The sequence below is a fragment of the Erythrolamprus reginae genome, chromosome 1 (genome assembly GCF_031021105.1).
Source record: "Erythrolamprus reginae isolate rEryReg1 chromosome 1, rEryReg1.hap1, whole genome shotgun sequence".
Classification (NCBI taxonomy): Eukaryota; Metazoa; Chordata; class Lepidosauria; order Squamata; family Dipsadidae; genus Erythrolamprus; species Erythrolamprus reginae.
In genome coordinates, this window is record NC_091950.1 from 17,814,475 (window position 1) to 17,832,479 (window position 18,005).

An 18,005-nucleotide genomic window follows, 5' to 3' on the forward strand; every position below is an offset into this window, starting at 1 on the left:
GAACAGTTATATCCCAAGACAATTTCAGTTTCAAAATGGTGTTTACATCTATGGAGGGGAGCAGTAACAGTACACTGGGCCTCTTGGTGTTTTATTATTTTGAATTAACTCGGTTCCAAAGAAACCATTTGAAAAACCTGCACAGAATTAAAAATGAGGTTCATTTATCTCAGAATATTTTCTTGGCAGCTCGTTTAACATTTGTCATTTGGTCTATTTGCTCCAGATGTTGTTGCTGCGGTTAGAGGTGTCGGTGGAATTAATTACAGCCAGTAAATTTTTCATATTAAAAAAAAATCTAGGAAACTGAAGACAAGACGATGACTTATTTACGTGAGCTCCAAAATGGGGATTTGGATATCCTATCTTGGTAAAGCCAGCAGAGGATTGCTTAAGTCATGCGAAATTAATTTCCAGGGGTGCTTACATGAGTTTAATCATCGTAAATCATGTTGTTTTGTGCACAATGAAATCCTCTAAGAACGTTTAAGAAGGACTGAATAAAATTGTTTTTAGAGATTGTCTTGTTGTTGGAATTGGGTCATTAATGTGCACAGTTAGTCCTTGGCTTACAACTGTTGTGGTTCAGCCTGAGGCTGCTCAGGGACCAGCTGTGTCTCTGCTGGCTCCATGCCCGGAGGAGGATGACAGCGCAGAGGAGGGGGCTGAACAGTCGGACGGGGGAAGAGGAAAATCAGGAATGGGGTGAAGGAGAACAGCATGAGAGCCCCGGGGGGGGGGGGGGCCCTCTCCCCAGCCAGTAGCTTGGAGTCATTAGGTGATGACGCACAAGCTGTCATTGACATGAGACAGCGACGTTCAGAGCAACGAAAGGAGCAGTTAAAGAGATATTTTCACCATTGTAGTAGAAACAGCTGGGTTTGGGTGTGGTACTCATCAGCAGGGTTTAAAAGGCAGGCAAGCCCTTTAAGCCATGTGGAGTGTTATCAGCTTGGCGTGGCGTTATCCTGTCTCGTTTCTCGGCGTCTCTGTTCCTGGCTTGTGGCCCAGCAGCTTTGGAAGACCCATGGGAGGTGTAGGTCTGCTATCTACAGCCTTGGCTTGGCAGCAAGAATTCTGTATTGCTGCATGGACTTTTGGCCTTCGTGAACATATCGGAAGATACAGCATTTTCCTGTTTGTAAGGACATTTTCTGTTACCTGTGTTTTTCTTGGATTTTATAAAACTGCCTTTGCCTTTTACCAGTGTGTCTGGCTTCTCTTTTTGGGTTGGTATTGGCTTCTGGAGTGACCCAGACAGAACAACAACCATCCATTTAGGGATTAGAATTATAACAGCACTGAAAAATATGACTTACAACCTGTCCTCACACTTACAACCATTGCATCATCCCCCAAATTCACAGGATCAAAATTCAAAGCTTTCAGCAACCAGCTCTTATTTGCAATGATTACAGCATCCCAGGATGACCCCAGCATCCCAGGGTCATCATTTGATGCCCTTCTCAGCAGGCACCCATCAAGCAAAGTCCACGGGGGAAGCCAGATTTAATGAATTATAATGTAATTTGCTTAAAAATTCCAGCGATTCGCTTAAAACCCATGGCAAAAAAAAGGATGTAAAATTGAGCAAAATTGATCAACCGCTCAGCTTAGCCATGGAAATTCAATTTTGTATTGTCCAGCCTCTCTTTTTTTTATGCCCACCACAACAGGAGAAACGGACGAAACCAGAAGCCTTTCAACCCATGGGCTGAGGACACGAACTCAAAAGAAGTCCCTTACCTCGGCGTTTCCCAACCAGTGTGCCGCGGCACACTAGTGTGCCGCGAGACATGGCCAGGTGTGCCGCGAGAAGCTCCAGCTGGGCGGGGCGCTGCTGGCGCCCCTGCCTGAGTGTCGTCCTGTGGATGGTCTTGGGCTTCACAGTCGCTTCCTGGTTCCCTCTCCTCCCACCGCCTGTGTCTCCCGCCGTCGCCTCCCACCAAGCCGGCGCCCGTTGCCGTGGGTTCCTCGAGTGGGAGCTGCCGCTTCCCTCCGTCCAGCTCAGCCACGCTGCCGTAGAAAGCACAGAGGTTATTGCCACCGCTTCTGCCTCCACTCAGGGAGCCACCGTGGTCACCGCGCCTTTTCCTCTCGCTCAGCTCAACCACGGTGGCTCCCTGAGTGGAGGCAGAGGTGGCGGCAATAACCTCTGCACTTTCTATGGCAGCGTGGCTGGGCTGCCTGGAAGGAAGCGGCAGCTCCGAGGAATGAGGCGCTGGCGGTAGACACAGGCGGAGGGAGGAGAGGGAACCAGGAAGCAACCGTAAAGCCCAAGACCAGCCACAGGACGACCTTCAGCCAGGGGCACCGGGACTGTGCGCAGCCATGGTGGGAGCAGCATGAGAAAGAGAGGATTCTATCCCACGAGGAGACGCCCACCGAGCTGCAGGTCCCGCTGCCGTCGCCTTCTTTCCCTCCGCCTCTTTCTCCTCATGCAGCCTGAGCCCACCTTTGCGAGTCCGCCCTGGCTTTCGCTTCGCCCCATGATTTCCCCGCAATTTCATCCAGGCCACCTCTTGCCTCCTTTTGAACTGCGGGGAAATCTGCGGGCGAAGCAAAAGCCAGGGCGGGATAGAAGCGCGGGGGTGGGGAAGGAGGAGAGCCCCTCAGCGCTTCCCCTCCACCAAGCTGCCTGCTTGTCCTCGCGCCTCATTGCTACCTCCTGCCTTTTTCCAGGGGCCTTTGGAAGGCACCCAGGGAAGGGGGGGGATTGGGGGTGGCTGCAGCAGCTTCTCGTCCTCCTCATCCGGCTGCTAGCGCCCGCTCGGCCCCTCTTGCAGTCCCTTCGCCGAGCGCTTTTGTCCCAGGCTGTCAGCGAAAGGGCTACAGGACAGGCGGGGCAGGCGTTCTTCTCACAGCTGAGGCAGGATTTGGAATGTCGGGGGGGTGTGCGTGCGGGCTCCGCATCCCCCTGCCACCCGGAACATTTAAAATAAGAAAAACCTTCGCCGGCCTCCGCAGAGAAGAAAGGAAGAGAGAGAGAGAGAGACATAGCAAGAGAGGCAGAGAGAGAGAGAGAGACAGAGAAAGAGAGAGAAAGAAAGAGAGCTAGCAAGAGAGAGAGAAAGAGAGACAGAGAGACAGAGAGAGAGAAAGCAAGAGAGAGAGAAAGAGAGAGAGAATGAAAGAGAGATAGCAAGAGAGGCAGAGAGAGCAAGGGAGAGAGCAAGACATATAGGGAGGGAAGGAGGGAGAGAGAAAGAGAGCAAAAAAGAGAGGAAGAAAGAAAGGGATGGAGAGAGAGAAAGAAGGGAAGGAAGGAAGAGAGAGAAAGAGTGAGGGAGAAATAGAGCGAAATGGAGGAAGATTTTTTTTTGTCAAAACTTTTCTTTAGCGCCCCCCCCCCCCCCCGTTCAGTGTTCCCCAGGATTTTGAAAATATGAATAATGTGCCGCGGCTCAAAAAAGGTTGGGAAACACTGCCTTACCTTACGACACTTTTCATCATTGCAACGAAGCTTCTCGTCTGGAAACCCATCGATGTCGGTATCTCTTCCACAAATGTAGCCGTTTCCTGCCCATCCGACGATGCACTAAGAAAGAAGCAGAAGGAATTGTGAATGTAAAGAGAGGGGAAAATGTCTCTAAATGGAGACAGACCCAGATATGGGAAATTCCTTCCAGGGAAGGTGGACCAAATTCAAACCATCATCGCTATCACCCGTGTTGGCCTGCTATCAGTGCTCCCTTCCAGTAGCGATTTTGGGGATGTGTGTGCAGCTATGTGCCCTCAATGCGTGCATGCACGCCCCCCATGTGAGATTTCGCTTCTGTGCATGCACAGCAAGCAAAACCTCATGTGAAAATGCTTGCACAAGCAGGATTTCAGAGGTGTTTTGCCGTTGTTTTGCTTCTGTACATGCACAGCAGTGATTTTTGCTGACTTTTTGCTTCTGTGCATGTGCGGAAGCAAAAATATTGGTGAAAATAACCCAAAATATTGGTGAAAATCACCAAAAATACTGATGAAAATCACAAAACAATTATTGGCGAAAATCACCAAAGATACTGGCCAAAAATCACCAAAACTATTGATTAAAAATCACCAAAACTATTGGTGAAAACCCCGCCACAAAACTATTGGTCAAAATCACCAACATATTTGAAAATCATCAAAAATACTGGTGAAAATCACCAAAAAATGCTGGTGAAATTCACCAAAATACTGGTGAAAGTCACCAAAAATACTGGTCAAAATCACTAATAATATTGGTGAAAGTCACCAAAAATACTGGTGAAAATCACAAAAAATATTGGTGAAAAATCACCAAAAACTGGTCAAAATCACAAAAAATATTGGTGAAACTCACCAAAAATACTTGTGAAAATTGCCAAAATCTCGCTCGCGTTCATGCCCTCACACAAGATTTCCCTTGCTGTGCATGTATAGAAACGAAATCTCACATGGACAGGTGCGTGCACACCCACCGGACGTGCACGTACCCACAACGGCCTTTGAGGGCACACCAGTAGCGCCGAAGACGGCAGGCCTTCCCTGGCTATGACCATTGTGGGAACTGTGGAGTCCTTGGTGCTCTCTGAGCTTGGTTGTTTTCACCCAGGTAAAATTGCCTTTCGTAAACTCCTTAAAACCCACCTCTGCCGTCAGGCATGGGGGAACTGAGACATCTCCCCCTTGCCCATGTAGTTTTTGTGTATGATATGATTGTGTATATGTTTTTATATATTGGGGTTTTTTTAGACTTTTTAATGTAAAATAGTTATTTTTAGATTTTAAATATTAGATTTGTTACCATGTATTGTTTTTTATCACTGTTGTGAGCCGCTCCGAGTCTACGGAGAGGGGCGGCATACAAATCTAATAAATAATAATAATAATAATAATAATAATAATAATTGGATTTTATTGCTCAATAGGTAACATGTAGCACTGTGATGTTACCTGGTTGGGTAATGAAACGCAGAGCTGCCAAAAGGCAGGAATGTCTACTCAGGAGGAGGTCTTCTCGGGAGTAGGCTGGGGGCTAACAGACCACTCTCACATCCTATTTAAGGGATGATGACGCAGGCAAAAATTTGTAGGGAACAACATTCATTCATTTGCCTTCATGGTTTGAATTCAGAAACATCTATTCGTCTCTATTCGTTTCTCTTGGCATTCTTCCTGCAAATTGCTTCAGGGCATTTTGCCAATCCTTGTTAGCTTCCTGATATCTCCAAGACTGTTTGCTCAGACTTGATTTATTATTTCATGGACTCGTGCTGGCTGTTAATGAAGGTGAATTAACAGCCGGTGTTCAGCAAAGACACTGTATTTGTGTTTGCCAACAGCTAAGAAAGCTCATTAGTAGCATAGTTCCCTCTAAGCTGAGCAGTGAGCAATCGCTCACTTAAAAATCATCATCAACTCAGAGTTTTCCAAACCTGCCCAGAAGCCGAGAGGGAAAGAGAGGGAAAGAGTGAGAGGGAAGGAGAGAGAGAGGAAGAAAGGAAGAGAGAGAAACAGATAGAAAAATGAGAGGAAGGAAAAGAGAAAGAAAAAGAATGGAAGTAAGGAAGAGAGAAAGAAAATCAAAATCTAGTTTGAAACTAGCTCAACTATTTAAGTGGCATTTTGATATTGATAGAGTTGCCCTATTATGAGCTCACTGTTATAGACACACAGTACAGTATTTTATTTTGAAATTCTCTGAGGCAAAACAGGGTGGGTTTTTTGTTTGTTTGTTTGTTTGTTTATTTATTTATTTATTTATTTACTTATTTATTTATTATTTCTGTGCCGCCCAGTCCCAAAGGGACTGCCGCTCAGACACTATACTTTTCCACCCACCCCCCCAAAAAATTAGAGGGAACACTGATTAGTAGTCTTTAATTTAATAAATGAAGATTTGGACAGAATTTGTGTGTGTTGTGTCCTTTGTGGTTCATAGCTAGAGCAGAACAGTATGCTCTGTTTCATATTTGGGTAGACCAGGATGTTCTGATAGACCGGAAAAACACAATATTTTTCGGAATATAAGATGTACCTTTACCCTCACTAAAATAGAGTGGAATTCTTGGTGCATATTATACACCGAATACAGCCATTTGTGGCCTCCTGAAGCCCCATCTTCAAATCCTATGTTTGCAAAAAATGGTCCTGTTTTTGCAAAACCGCGATGAGAAGGTTGCTCCTGGGGGATGGGGGACGGAAACAACACCCTCTTTGCAAAAAAATAGCCCTTTTTTCACAAAAACAGGGATGTTTTTATTTTTTTTATTATTATTATTTATTAGATTTGTATGCCGCCCCTCTCCGAAGACTCGGGGTGGCTCACAACAGCAATAAAAAACAGTATAACAATGGGACAAATCTAATAATAAAATATATAAAAACCCCAACAATTAAAAACCATACAGCACATACACATCAAACGTGAAATATAATAAGCCTGTGGGAGATGTCTTAGTTCCCCCATGCCTGGTGATATAGGTGGGTCTTGAGTAACTTGCAAAAGACAAGGAAGGTGGGGGCCGTTCTAATATCTGGGGCGAGTTGATTCCAGAGGGCCGGGGCCGCCACAGAGAAGGCTCTTCCCCTGGGGCCTGCCAAATGACATTGTTTGGTCGACGGGACCCGGAGAAGGCCAACTCTGTGGGACCTTATCGGCCGCTGGGATTCGTGCGGTAGAAGGCGGTTTCGGAGGTATTCTGGTTTTACCTTCCCCCAGCCCCCAGAAGCACTCTGCAGGCCTCTCAAACCCTCTTCACGCCCCGTTTTTTGCAAAAATGGGTCAGGCAGAGGGTTTAGGAAGACTGCAGAGTGCTCCCGGGCCGGGGCAGAACTGAAACCTTTTTTCTTATTTGCCTCTTCGAAATCTTGCTGCGTCTTATACACCGGTGCATCTTATAGTCTAAAAAATACGATAATCTCCCCCCTGGTACAGCTGACCTAGCGAGGAGAGCCTGTGACCTAGAGGTTAGTATATTGTCCTAATATGCAAACGGCCCAGGTTCAAATCCCAGAAGGGTATGGCTAGCTGATGTGAGCTAAATAGCTTGAAATAGCTATACTAGTCTCCCTTTATTTCTTTTTTTGGTAAATTTAAATTTAACAACCAAAGCTCAGAGAGCACCAAGAAACCCACTGTCCTGGATTGGCCTCTACCTCTAACAGAGACAAGGAAATTGTGTGTCACTTTGCAACCTTGTTCTTCCTTGCTCAGCTTGTTCTTCCATTGCATAGCAGCTTTAACGTTCCCCTTTCCCTAAAATAAATGACTACCCAGTCCTTTCTTGCTCTACAGATGGGCTCTGTCCAGAATTTGACATCTTCTGCACTCAAAGGCCCTCTGTACTGTGGATACAGAGCGTGCTCCAGTGTTGAGCCTAAAACAGGTTCTGAGCAGACAAGCCCAGGCCTTTCCCACCGTTTGCGACTGAGAAAATACAACATCCATTTCCCGTTTCGTTTGGCAAACCGGTGAGTGTTGTGTATACTCCTGTTCAGTTTGGGGATAGAAACATAGAAACATAGAAGACTGACGGCAGAAAAAGACCTCATGGTCCATCTAGTCTGCCCTTATACTATTTTCTGGTATTTTATCTTAGGATGGATATATGTTTATCCCAGGCATGTTTAAATTCAGTTACTGTGGATTTATCTACCACGTCTGCTGGAAGTTTGTTCCAAGCATCTACTACTCTTTCAGTAAAATAATATTTTCTCACGTTGCTTTTGATCTTTCCCCCAACTAACTTCAGATTGTGTCCCCTTGTTCTTGTGTTCACTTTCCTATTAAAAACACTTCCCTCCTGGACCTTATTTAACCCTTTAACATATTTAAATGTTTCGATCATGTCCCCCCTTTTCCTTCTGTCCTCCAGACTATACAGATTGAGTTCATGAAGTCTTTCCTGATACGTTTTATGCTTAAGACCTTCCACCATTCTTGTAGCCCGTCTTTGCACCCGTTCAATTTTGTCAATATCTTTTTGTAGGTGAGGTCTCCAGAACTGAACACTGTGGTCTCACCAACACTCTAGATAGCGAGATCATAATCTCCCTCTTCTTGCTTGTTATACCTCTAGCTATGCAGCCAAGCATCCTACTTGCTTTCCTTACCGCCTGACTGCACTGTTTACCCATTTTGAGACTGTCAGAAATCACTATCCCTAAATCCTTTTCTGGGGTGGATGCCATCTGGACCCATTGCCTTATTTATCTTTAATCGTTCAAGTTCTTCTAAGACATCAGCTTCTAAGATCACTGGAGATGAATCCGTACAGCTGGAAGCAATGCTATATCCCTCTATAGTATTATTTTGTAAGGTGTCTTTTGAGAAAACTGAACAGAAGTAGCTATTGAAATGGTCAGCGATCTCCTTATTCCCATTAATGCATGTATTATTCCCGGTACTAAGCTTCGGGATTTTGCTGATTCTGATTCGGATAGTGTTTATGAATTAGTGGCAGGGCCTGATTTACAGGCAGAGGAAGAAGGGGGGAGACCAACCACAGGACGTTCCTATGAGTTCAGATTCTCAAGTGAAGGAGAGACAGATATCAGATGAGTAAATCCTTCTTTCAGACGCTTGCAAAGGCGAAGAGAACAAGTGTCAGGGAAGAAATATTAGGAGAGGAACGGGTTAATTAATTAAATCATTAATTCGTCACGTCCGGGTGTCAGCAGAGAAGAAGGGTGGAGTTTTCAATCTGCTATTAAGCAATATAGCGTGCACTGGCTGCCGATCGGTTTCCGGTCACAATTCAAAGTGTTGGTCATGACCTTTAAAGCCCTACATGGCATTGGGCCAGAATACATCCAGAACCGCCTTCTACTGCACGAATCCCAGCGGCCGATAAGGTCCCACAGAGTTGGCCTTCTCCAAGTCCCATTGACCAAAAAATGTCGTTTGGCGGGCCCCAGGGGAAGAGCCTTCTCTGTGGCGGCCCCGACCCTCTGGAATCAACTCCCCCCAAAAATTAGAACGGCCCCCACCCTCCTTGTCTTTCGCAAATTACTCAAGACCCACCTTTGTTGCCAGGCATGGGGGAGTTAAGATATTCCTTCCCCTAGGCCATTACAAGTTATGTGTGGTATGTTTGTGTGTATGTTTGGTTTTTATAATAAGGGTTTTTCGTTGTTTTATTAAATTGGATTGTTACATGTTGTTTTTTATCATTGTTGTTAGCCGCCCCGAGTCTGCGGAGAGGGGCGGCATACAAATGCAATAAATAATAATAATAATAATAAAATAATAATATGGAGGTGCCTTTCCACAGCTCTGAAAGTAAGCTTTGTTTTATGTGTTTTTAATTGCAGTTTTTATTACCCTGGGCTAATGCTGCCTAGCCATAAATTTTTAAAAGAATGCTGGAATGCTTTGAGGATCTTTAGGCTGCCTTAACTATTAAAGACTGAGATAAGAGAGACTGCATACTGATTTGATGCTGTTTGTAAAAAGGAAGAAAAATAAAGATGAGTTTTTGTTTTTACAAATCTCTGCATTCAGCAAGCCTTTATTCCAATGAACCGTGGCCTTAGCCGGAGATCAGAACAGTGAGAAAAGAGAGGAAGCCTCCAGCTCACCTGGCAGATGAGAGTCCCATCCCGCTCGACAATGCACTCTGCTTTCTCGTGACAAGGACTTGGTTGACCGTTGGGGCAGAGCCGCTTGGCCTTGATCCGGCAGCCAGAATTCTGGTCCCCTTCAAAGCCACTCTTGCAAGCCCCACATTTATAGGAACCCTGCGGGAGGAAATGTCGTAGTGAAACCACCCAAAAAGGCAGCAAGGTAAGTTGGAACCCACCCCTGGGGAGGGGAGGGGGTACCAGGTTGGAGAAGCCTGGTCTAATTTCCCCCCACCCGCTTTGGAGGTAATAAAGTCCAGTTCTGAGAAGGTATAGAAACATAGAAGATTGACGGCAGAAAAAGACCTCATGGTCCATCTACTCTGCCCTTATACTATTCCTGTATTTTATCTTAGGTTGGATCTATGTTTATCCCAGGCATGTTTAAATTCAGTTCCTGTGGATTTACCAGCCACGTCTGCTGGAAGTTTGTTCCAAGCATCTTCTACTCTTTCAGTAAAATAATATTTTCTCATGTTACTTCTGATCTTTCCCCCAACTAACCTCATCACTTTCCTATTAAAAACACTTCCCTCCTGAACCTTATTGAACCCTTTAACATATTTAAATGTTTCGATCATGTCCCCCCTTTTCCTTCTGTCCTCCAGACTATACAGATTGAGTTCATGAAGTCTTTCCTGATATGTTTTATGCTTAAGACCTTCCACCATTCTTGTAGCCCGTCTTTGGACCCGTTCAATTTTGTCAATATCTTTTTTGTAGGTGAGGTCTCCAGAACACAGTATTCCAAATGTGGTCTCTATACAGTGGGGTTACAATCTCCCTCTTCCTGCTTGTTATACCTCTAGCTATGCAGCCAAGCATTCTACTCGCTTTCCCTACCACCTGACTGCACTGTTCACCCATTTTGAGACTCTCAGAAATCACGACCCCTAAATCCTTCTCCTCTGAGGTTTTTGCTAACAGAGAACTGCCAATACAATACTCAGATTGAGGATTCCTTTTCCCCAAGTGCATTATTTTACATTTGGAAACATTCAACTGCAGTTTCCATTGCTAAGACAGAGCGCTGGTGAAATCCAATATTTTTTTACTACCGGTTCTGTGAGTTGGTGTAGCTTGGTGGGCATGGCGGGAGTAGGATACTGCAAAATCTCCCATTCCCAGCCCACTCTGGGGCCAGGCAGAGGTGGTATTTGACGGTTCTCCGAACTACTCAAACTTTTTGCTACCGGTTCTCCAGAACCCGCTGGCTTTCACCCCTGACACAGGGTGGTGAAGAACAGTTACCGGAGTATTAATGCAGATGGAATTTGCCACGCAGCGTCTGGCCGTCCCTTCCTCGCATTCGTTGATGTCATTACAGACCTGTTTGGCAAAACAAAACACCCAGGGATCAGCAGGAAGGGCCGGATCTAATGATGAGGACATCGTACAGGTAGTCTTCGACTTACAACCATTCATTGAAAGTTACGACGACCCTGATAAAAAATGACTTAGGAAAAAAAAATCTTGAACACCCGGTTCTTATCTAGAAAAGTTCTTAAGTAGAGGCGTTCTTAGGTAGAGGTACCACTGTATTATGTGATCGTGGTGTATAACATTTCAATGGAGCCAGTCAACAGATTAATTTCACAACCACTGCAAAAATGGCAATAAAAGTAGCTGCGGTCATGTCGTGACCCACTTAACAACCGACATGACCTACGGTCGTAAGTCGAGGACTACCTGCATGCGCTGCCAATGTTACAAATTCGCCCCGGAGGAGAGAAGATCCTTGTGTTTACCTGCTTCTTGGCCCTGGCAAAGGCTAAACCGACTCCTTCCAGCGGTGGCCCTCTGTAGCCGGGAGGACATGAGTCACAGTGGAAACCAGGCACCGTGTTGATGCAGCGAACTCTGGGGAAACAGGGGTTGGCCATGCACTGCAGGGAAAAAGGGCATTCGTTGGGGGACCCAGAGGGCAACGGTGGCTTTGCTGGCCATCCATCCACCATTCAGATTCCCTGTTGGGAGTGGACATTTCTGAGATGGGCAGGCTGTCCCCACCGATGCCCTGGACTATAAAGTAGCTTCAAGCCATCTATCCATCTAATCTATCTATCTATCTATCTATCTATCCATCTTATCTATCTATCTATCTATCTATCTATCTATCTATCTATCTATCTAATCTATCCATCTAATCTATCTATCTATCTATTGATCTTATCTATCTATCTATCTATCTATCTATCTATCTATCTATCTAATCTATCCATCTAATCTATCTATCTATCTATCTATCTATCTATCCATCTTATCTATCTATCTATCTATCTATCTATCTATCTATCTATCTATCTATCTATCTATGTATCTATGTATCTATGTATCTATCTATCTATCTATCTATCTATCTATCTATCTATCTATCTATCTATCCATCTTATCTATCTATCTATGTATCTATCTAATCTATCTATCTATCTATCTATCTATCTATCTATCTATGTAATCTATCTATCTATCTATCTATCTATCCATCTAATCTACCTATCTATCTATCCATCCTATCTATCCATCCATCCATCCATCTATCCATCTATCTATCTATCTGATTTCTATGCTGCCCTCCTCAAGACAACTCAGGGTGGTGTACAACATTATAAATGCCACAATATATATATAAAGAAATCTAAATTACTTTATAAAGAATTATACAAAAATTCTCAAAATGTTAGAAAAACCCCATATACAGTTATGCACGTTCATACAATTCAATCATTCATAATATCGGCCGGAGACAATCTCAACAGTCATGAGAATGTTGGGATGGGATGGGATGGGATGCTATTGATTGGAAAATGAAAAATCTCCATGTTTTCCAGAACTTGATTCTCTGGAATAGTGTGCAGGTGGCTTTCATTCATTCATTCATTCATTCATTCATTCATTCATTCATTCATTCATTCATTCATTAGATTTGTATGCAGCCCCTCTCTGTAGACTCCGTAGCCTATGGCCAGACTAGAACTCAGTCCTCTGATGATTGGCCTAAAGTCGCCCAGCCAGTCTTCATGCCTAAAGTGGGAGTAAAACTCAGTCCCCTGGTGATTGGCTTAAAGTCACCCAGCCAGTTTTCATGCCTAAAGCGGGACTACAACTCACAGGCTCCGGCTGATTGGTCCAAGGTCACCCAGCCAATTTCCATGCCTAAGGCGGGACTACAACTCACAAGCTCCACGTGAATTGGCCTAAAGTCACCCAGCCAGTCTTCATGCCTAAGGCGGGACTACAACTCACAGGCTCCGGCTGATTGGTCCAAGGTCTCCCAGCCAGTTTCCATGCCTAAGGCAGGACTAGAATTCAGTCCCCTGGTGATTGGCGTAAAGTCACCCAGCTAGTTTTCATGACTAAGGCGGGACTAGACTCACAGTCTCCAGGTGATTGGCCCAAAGTCATTTAGCTGGCTTTCATGTCTAAGGGAGTGAGGACTAGAACTCACAATCTCCTAGTTTAAGGGACAGTCAGAAATTTCATATTTTACTTCCAGGTGTGGGGGGGGGGAATGTGGCTTGGATACAGGAAAAGGCTCTTTGACCTGCAAAACAGCCCGCCCACTCCCCAATCTCAGCCCTTTCTTTCTGTAGGCGCCTGGTTGGTGGTAAGGACACTGTTTGGAGCCGTAGCTGATCCTGACCTCGTTAATGTCGGTGCAGTGAGTCCCGTTGCCTGTGTAACCCAGAGGGCAGGATCCACAATAGAAGCTGTTCGGGGTGTTGGTGCAGGTGACCCCCGGGAAGCATGGATTCGAAGAACAGTGGTTGAAAACGGTCACAGTGATTTTGGGGCCTGTCGCTCCGGGGTTCAAGCCTGGAGAGAGAGAGAAAAAGAGATATGGCCACCTCCGTTGTTATTATTGTGGTTGTGTACACAATCAAACAGACCCTTTTATTCCCCCTTCTCTTCTTTTTTCTTCTCTTTCTCCTTATAGAAACATAGAAGACTGACAGCAGAAAAAGACCTCATAGTCCATCTAGTCTGCCCTTATACCTTTTCCTGTATTTCATCTTAGGATGGATATATGTTTATCCCAGGCATGTTTAAATTCAGTTCCAGTGGATTTACCAACCACGTCTGCTGGAAGTTTGTTCCAAGCATCTACTACTCTTTCAGTCAAATAATATTTTCTCACCTTGCTTCTGATCTTTCCCCCAACTAACTTCAGATTGTGCCGACTTGTTCTTGTGTTCACTTTCCTATTAAAAACACTTCCCTCCTGAACCTTATTTAACCCTTTAAGATATTTAAATGTTTCGATCATGTCCCCCCTTTTCCTTCTGTCCTCCAGACTATACAGATTGAGTTCCTTAAATCTTTCCTGATAAGTTTTATGCTTAAGACCTTCCACCAATTTTGTAGCCCGTCTTTAGACCTGTTCAATTTGATCCATATCTTTTTGTGTTGAGGTCTCCAGAACTGAACACAGTATTCCAAATGGGGTCTCACCAGCGCTCTATACAGCAGGATCACAATCTCCTGCTTGTTATACCTCTAGGTATGCAGCCAAGCATTCTGCTTGCTGCCCTGAGTCTTCGGAGAGGGGCGGCATACAAATCTAATAAATTGAATTGAATTGAACTGAATTTCCCTACTGCCTGATTGCACTGTTCACCGATTTTGAGATTGTCAGAAATCACTGCCCCTATATCCTTCTCTTCTGAAGTTTTTGCTAACACAGAACTGCCAATGCAATACTCAGATTGAGGATTCCTTTTCCCCAAGTGCATTATTTTACATTTGGAAACATTAAACTGCAGTTTCCATTGCTCTGACCGCTTATCTAGTAAAGCTAAATCATTTGCCATATTACAGACGCCTCCAGGAATATCAACCCTATTGCACACTTTAGAGTAATCGGCAAATAGGCAAACCTTCCCTACCAAACCTTCCCCTATGTCACTCACACACATATTAAAAAGAATAGGACCCACAACAGACTCTTGTGGCACACCGTTTGTAACCAGGCTCTGCTCAGAATACTCGCCATTAACAACAAACACTGTGATCCCGAATGGAAATGCCTCAGTCTTTGGCAGGGAGGAAATTGCAAAGGATTGTTAGGGTGGGTGGGAAGAGTTCTCTGGTGCTTTTCACTGGGTTGCTGTTTCTTCATCGTCTTCTGCAGATTACAATGAATAGGATCTTCCCTCTGATTAGCAAATATCCTGCTCACTTAGACCCAGCCTGGTTCCAGATGCTGCATTACAGACCAAACGCCATTTATAGCATAGCCACAGCACATGTGGCTGCTGTGTTTTGCACAGCAGCGTGGAAGAACCACCAGTCCTTAATAAGCCAAGCTCCTGCTACGCAGACGTATTTTACAGAATGTTAGATCTTTTAATATCACTTTACATACTCCTGGAGCATATTACTGTACTTATATGTTTAAAGACATCTCCTCAACTTAGGAAGGCTTGTGTAGATGAAGATATCTATCCTATGCATATCCATGAAAGGAAAATATATCTTATGCATGGAAATATATACTGATTTTAGGCCTAGATAAAAAGATACTGTATTTGTTTAGCTATAAATACGGAGGCATTTGCTATTTCTCTTAAGACAAGGTTTCACAACCTTGTATAAGGCCTTGGTAAGGCCACTCTTGGAATACAGTAGTACCTCTACTTACGAACGCCTCTACTTAAGAACTTTTCTAGATAAGAACCGGGTATTAAGATTTTTTTGCCTCTACTTAAGAAACCTTTTCTACTTAAGAACCCGAGCCTGGAAAAATTTCCCAGGAAATTTGAGAGAGGCACAAAGGCCCGGCCAGTTTCCTGCCATCCCCCCTTTAATTCCGGCCATCTCGTGCTTTTCTAGGCTGCCAGAGGAGCCTTTCGGTGGCTCATATGGAGGCTTTGGCAGTCCATAGCAAACGAAGCATTTCCTTTCTCTGGGCGCTTGGAGAGGGAATAAATCTGTGCCAGCACAAGGAGAAAAGAAACGCCACAGCAAAGGGAAAGCGCCAGGTACAAAGCGAGTGACGGAGAGGAGAGGGCAGCCCTTCAGCATGGGAAGGAAGAGAAAGCAGGTAGCAGCAGCAGCAGCCAGTGTATGGGAGGCAGTATATGATTGGTGGAATGGTGGAATGTTAAAAACAGTATAAAAAATTAAATATATAAGAATAAATGACTATTTTAAAATCATAAGATAGAACTATATAGTTTATATTATAACTAACTTAGAAGTGTTTATATTATCTCCTTCTTGTATTACTAATAATTTGTTTATTGCTTTTTGATATATATATATATATATATATATATATATATATATATATATATCAATATAAAATAATGAAAAATAATATACATATATATATATATATATATATATATGTATATTATTTTTCATTATTTTTCTTTAAAAAAAACACATAAAGAAACTTAATTAATAATTTTAATTTTAAAAATTTATAACCCTCTTTTTTTTTCAAGCCTTAAAGTTTTGGATTTTTTTTAATTCCCTTCACCTCACCTTCTTCCTTCAGCAGCGACTGTCCTCCTCCTCTTCTTCTTCCTCCTCCTCCCACCCAAATTCCGAGCTTTTATTTCTTTCCTAATGGGTTTGCACGCATTATTTGCTTTTGCATTGATTCCTATGGGAAAAATTGCTTCTACTTACGAACGTTTCTACTTAAGAACCTGGTCAACTAACAAGTTAAGTTCTTAAGTAGAGGTACCACTGTACTGCATTCAATTTTGGTCACCACAATGCAAAAAGGATCTGGAGACTCTAGAAAGAGTGCAGAGAAGTGCAACAAAGATGATTAGCGGACTGCATGCGCAGAAGCAAAACACTAGTGATTTTCGCTGGAAACATGTCAGTTGTGCGGTTCCTGGGCCATTTCCGCTACCCAGATGGCATCTCCACACTTGGGGGGAAGAGCCCCTGACTGGTAGCGACCCAAACTGAATGCAGTATTCAAAACATGGCCTTACCAAGGCATTATAAAGTGGCATTAACATTTCACGTGATCTTGATTCTATCCCTCTGTTAATGCATATATACTGCTCAAAAAAATAAAGGGAGCACTCAAAGAACACATCCTAGATCTGAATGAATGAAATAGTCTCATTGAATACTTTGTTCTGTACAAAGTTGAATGTGCTGACAACATGTGAAATTGACTGTCAATCAGAATTGCTTCCTAAGTGGAACAGTTTGATTTCACAGAAGTTTGATTTACTCAGAGTTATATTGTGTTGTTTAAGTGTTCCCTTTATTTTTTTGAGCAGCATACAAGATCTCACTCAGGAAAAAGTGATAAAATGGTTTTGTGGTCTGAACCTGGCTTGCCTGCTGAATCCTTCCTAATTTAACTTTTGCCAGCTTTTAGTAGTGTTTTAATATCTGGTTCTCAGTCATCTAATTCCTACAGGAAACACCCAAGTGAATGATGGCCAGGACTGAGGACTTGGTCCAGATGTCCTTTCTTCTTCCTTTCATTATTTTTTTTTAAACAAAACTCAAAACAGGGGTGTTAAAATCAACACCAACCCTTTTCAAGTGGACTTACCACAAGCATCACACTCCATCACGGTGTTCTTCAAAAAGGTGATCTCTTTGACCTGTGGAAAATTATAATCAGAAAAAGTTCATAATCTTTAGTAACAGCAAAGCATGGTCATTTATTTATTTTATTTATTTATTTTGTCAAATGCACAATAATACACAATGAAGGTTATAGAGGATATAGTAGAGAAGAAATACGAGATATAGGAGAGACTATAGGACAGGGGACGGAAGGCACTCTAGTGCGCTTATGTACGCCCCTTACTGACCTCTTAGGAATCTGGAGAGGTCAACCGTGGATAATCTAAGGGTAAAGTGTTGGGGGTTTGGGGATGACACTATGGAGTCCGGTAATGAGTTCCACGCTTTGACAACTCGGTTACTGAAGTCATATTTTTTTACAGTCAAGTTTGGAGCGGTTAATATTAAGTTTAAATCTGTTGTGTGCTCTTGTGTTGTTGTGGTTGAAGCTGAAGTAGTCGCCGACAGGCAGGACGTTGCAGCGTATGATCTTGTGGGCAATACTTAGATCTTATTTAAGGCATCTTAGTTCTAAACTTTCTAGGCCCAGGATTGAAAGTCTAGTCTCGTAGGGCATTCTGTTTCGAGTGGAGGAGTGAAGGGCTCTTCTGGTGAAGTATCTTTGGACATTTTCAAGGGTGTTAATGTCTGAGATGTGATATGGGTTGCAAACAGATGAGCTGTATTCGAGGATGACCAATCAGGCGTTTACAGTGGGGCTGTCCCTCTGACCTTCCTGCCAATCAGCTTCAAGCTCTGTTGGGAGAATTGGCGCTAGATTTATGCTTGGGGGCCACCACAACATGAGGCACTGCATTAAGGGGTTGCGGCATTAGAAAGGTTGAGAACCACTGCTCTGATTCATCTGGGGAAAATGC

At 43.7% G+C, this 18,005-nt stretch overlaps 1 protein-coding gene across 3 annotated transcripts in view; it reads right to left on the bottom strand.

The window, feature by feature from the left end:
* The window catches only part of COMP (cartilage oligomeric matrix protein), an 81,850-nt gene that overhangs the window by 35,461 nt on the left and 28,384 nt on the right, over window positions 1-18,005 (bottom strand). For all 3 annotated transcript variants that reach the window (XM_070745755.1, XM_070745746.1, XM_070745737.1), the window contains 6 exons: window positions 17,111-17,162; window positions 13,223-13,395; window positions 11,328-11,465; window positions 10,831-10,908; window positions 9,538-9,696; window positions 3,434-3,538 (listed from right to left, as the gene is read on the bottom strand). In XM_070745755.1, the coding sequence (XP_070601856.1) occupies window positions 3,434-3,538; window positions 9,538-9,696; window positions 10,831-10,908; window positions 11,328-11,465; window positions 13,223-13,395; window positions 17,111-17,162 (705 nt within the window). The remainder of the gene's footprint in view (window positions 1-3,433; window positions 3,539-9,537; window positions 9,697-10,830; window positions 10,909-11,327; window positions 11,466-13,222; window positions 13,396-17,110; window positions 17,163-18,005) is intronic.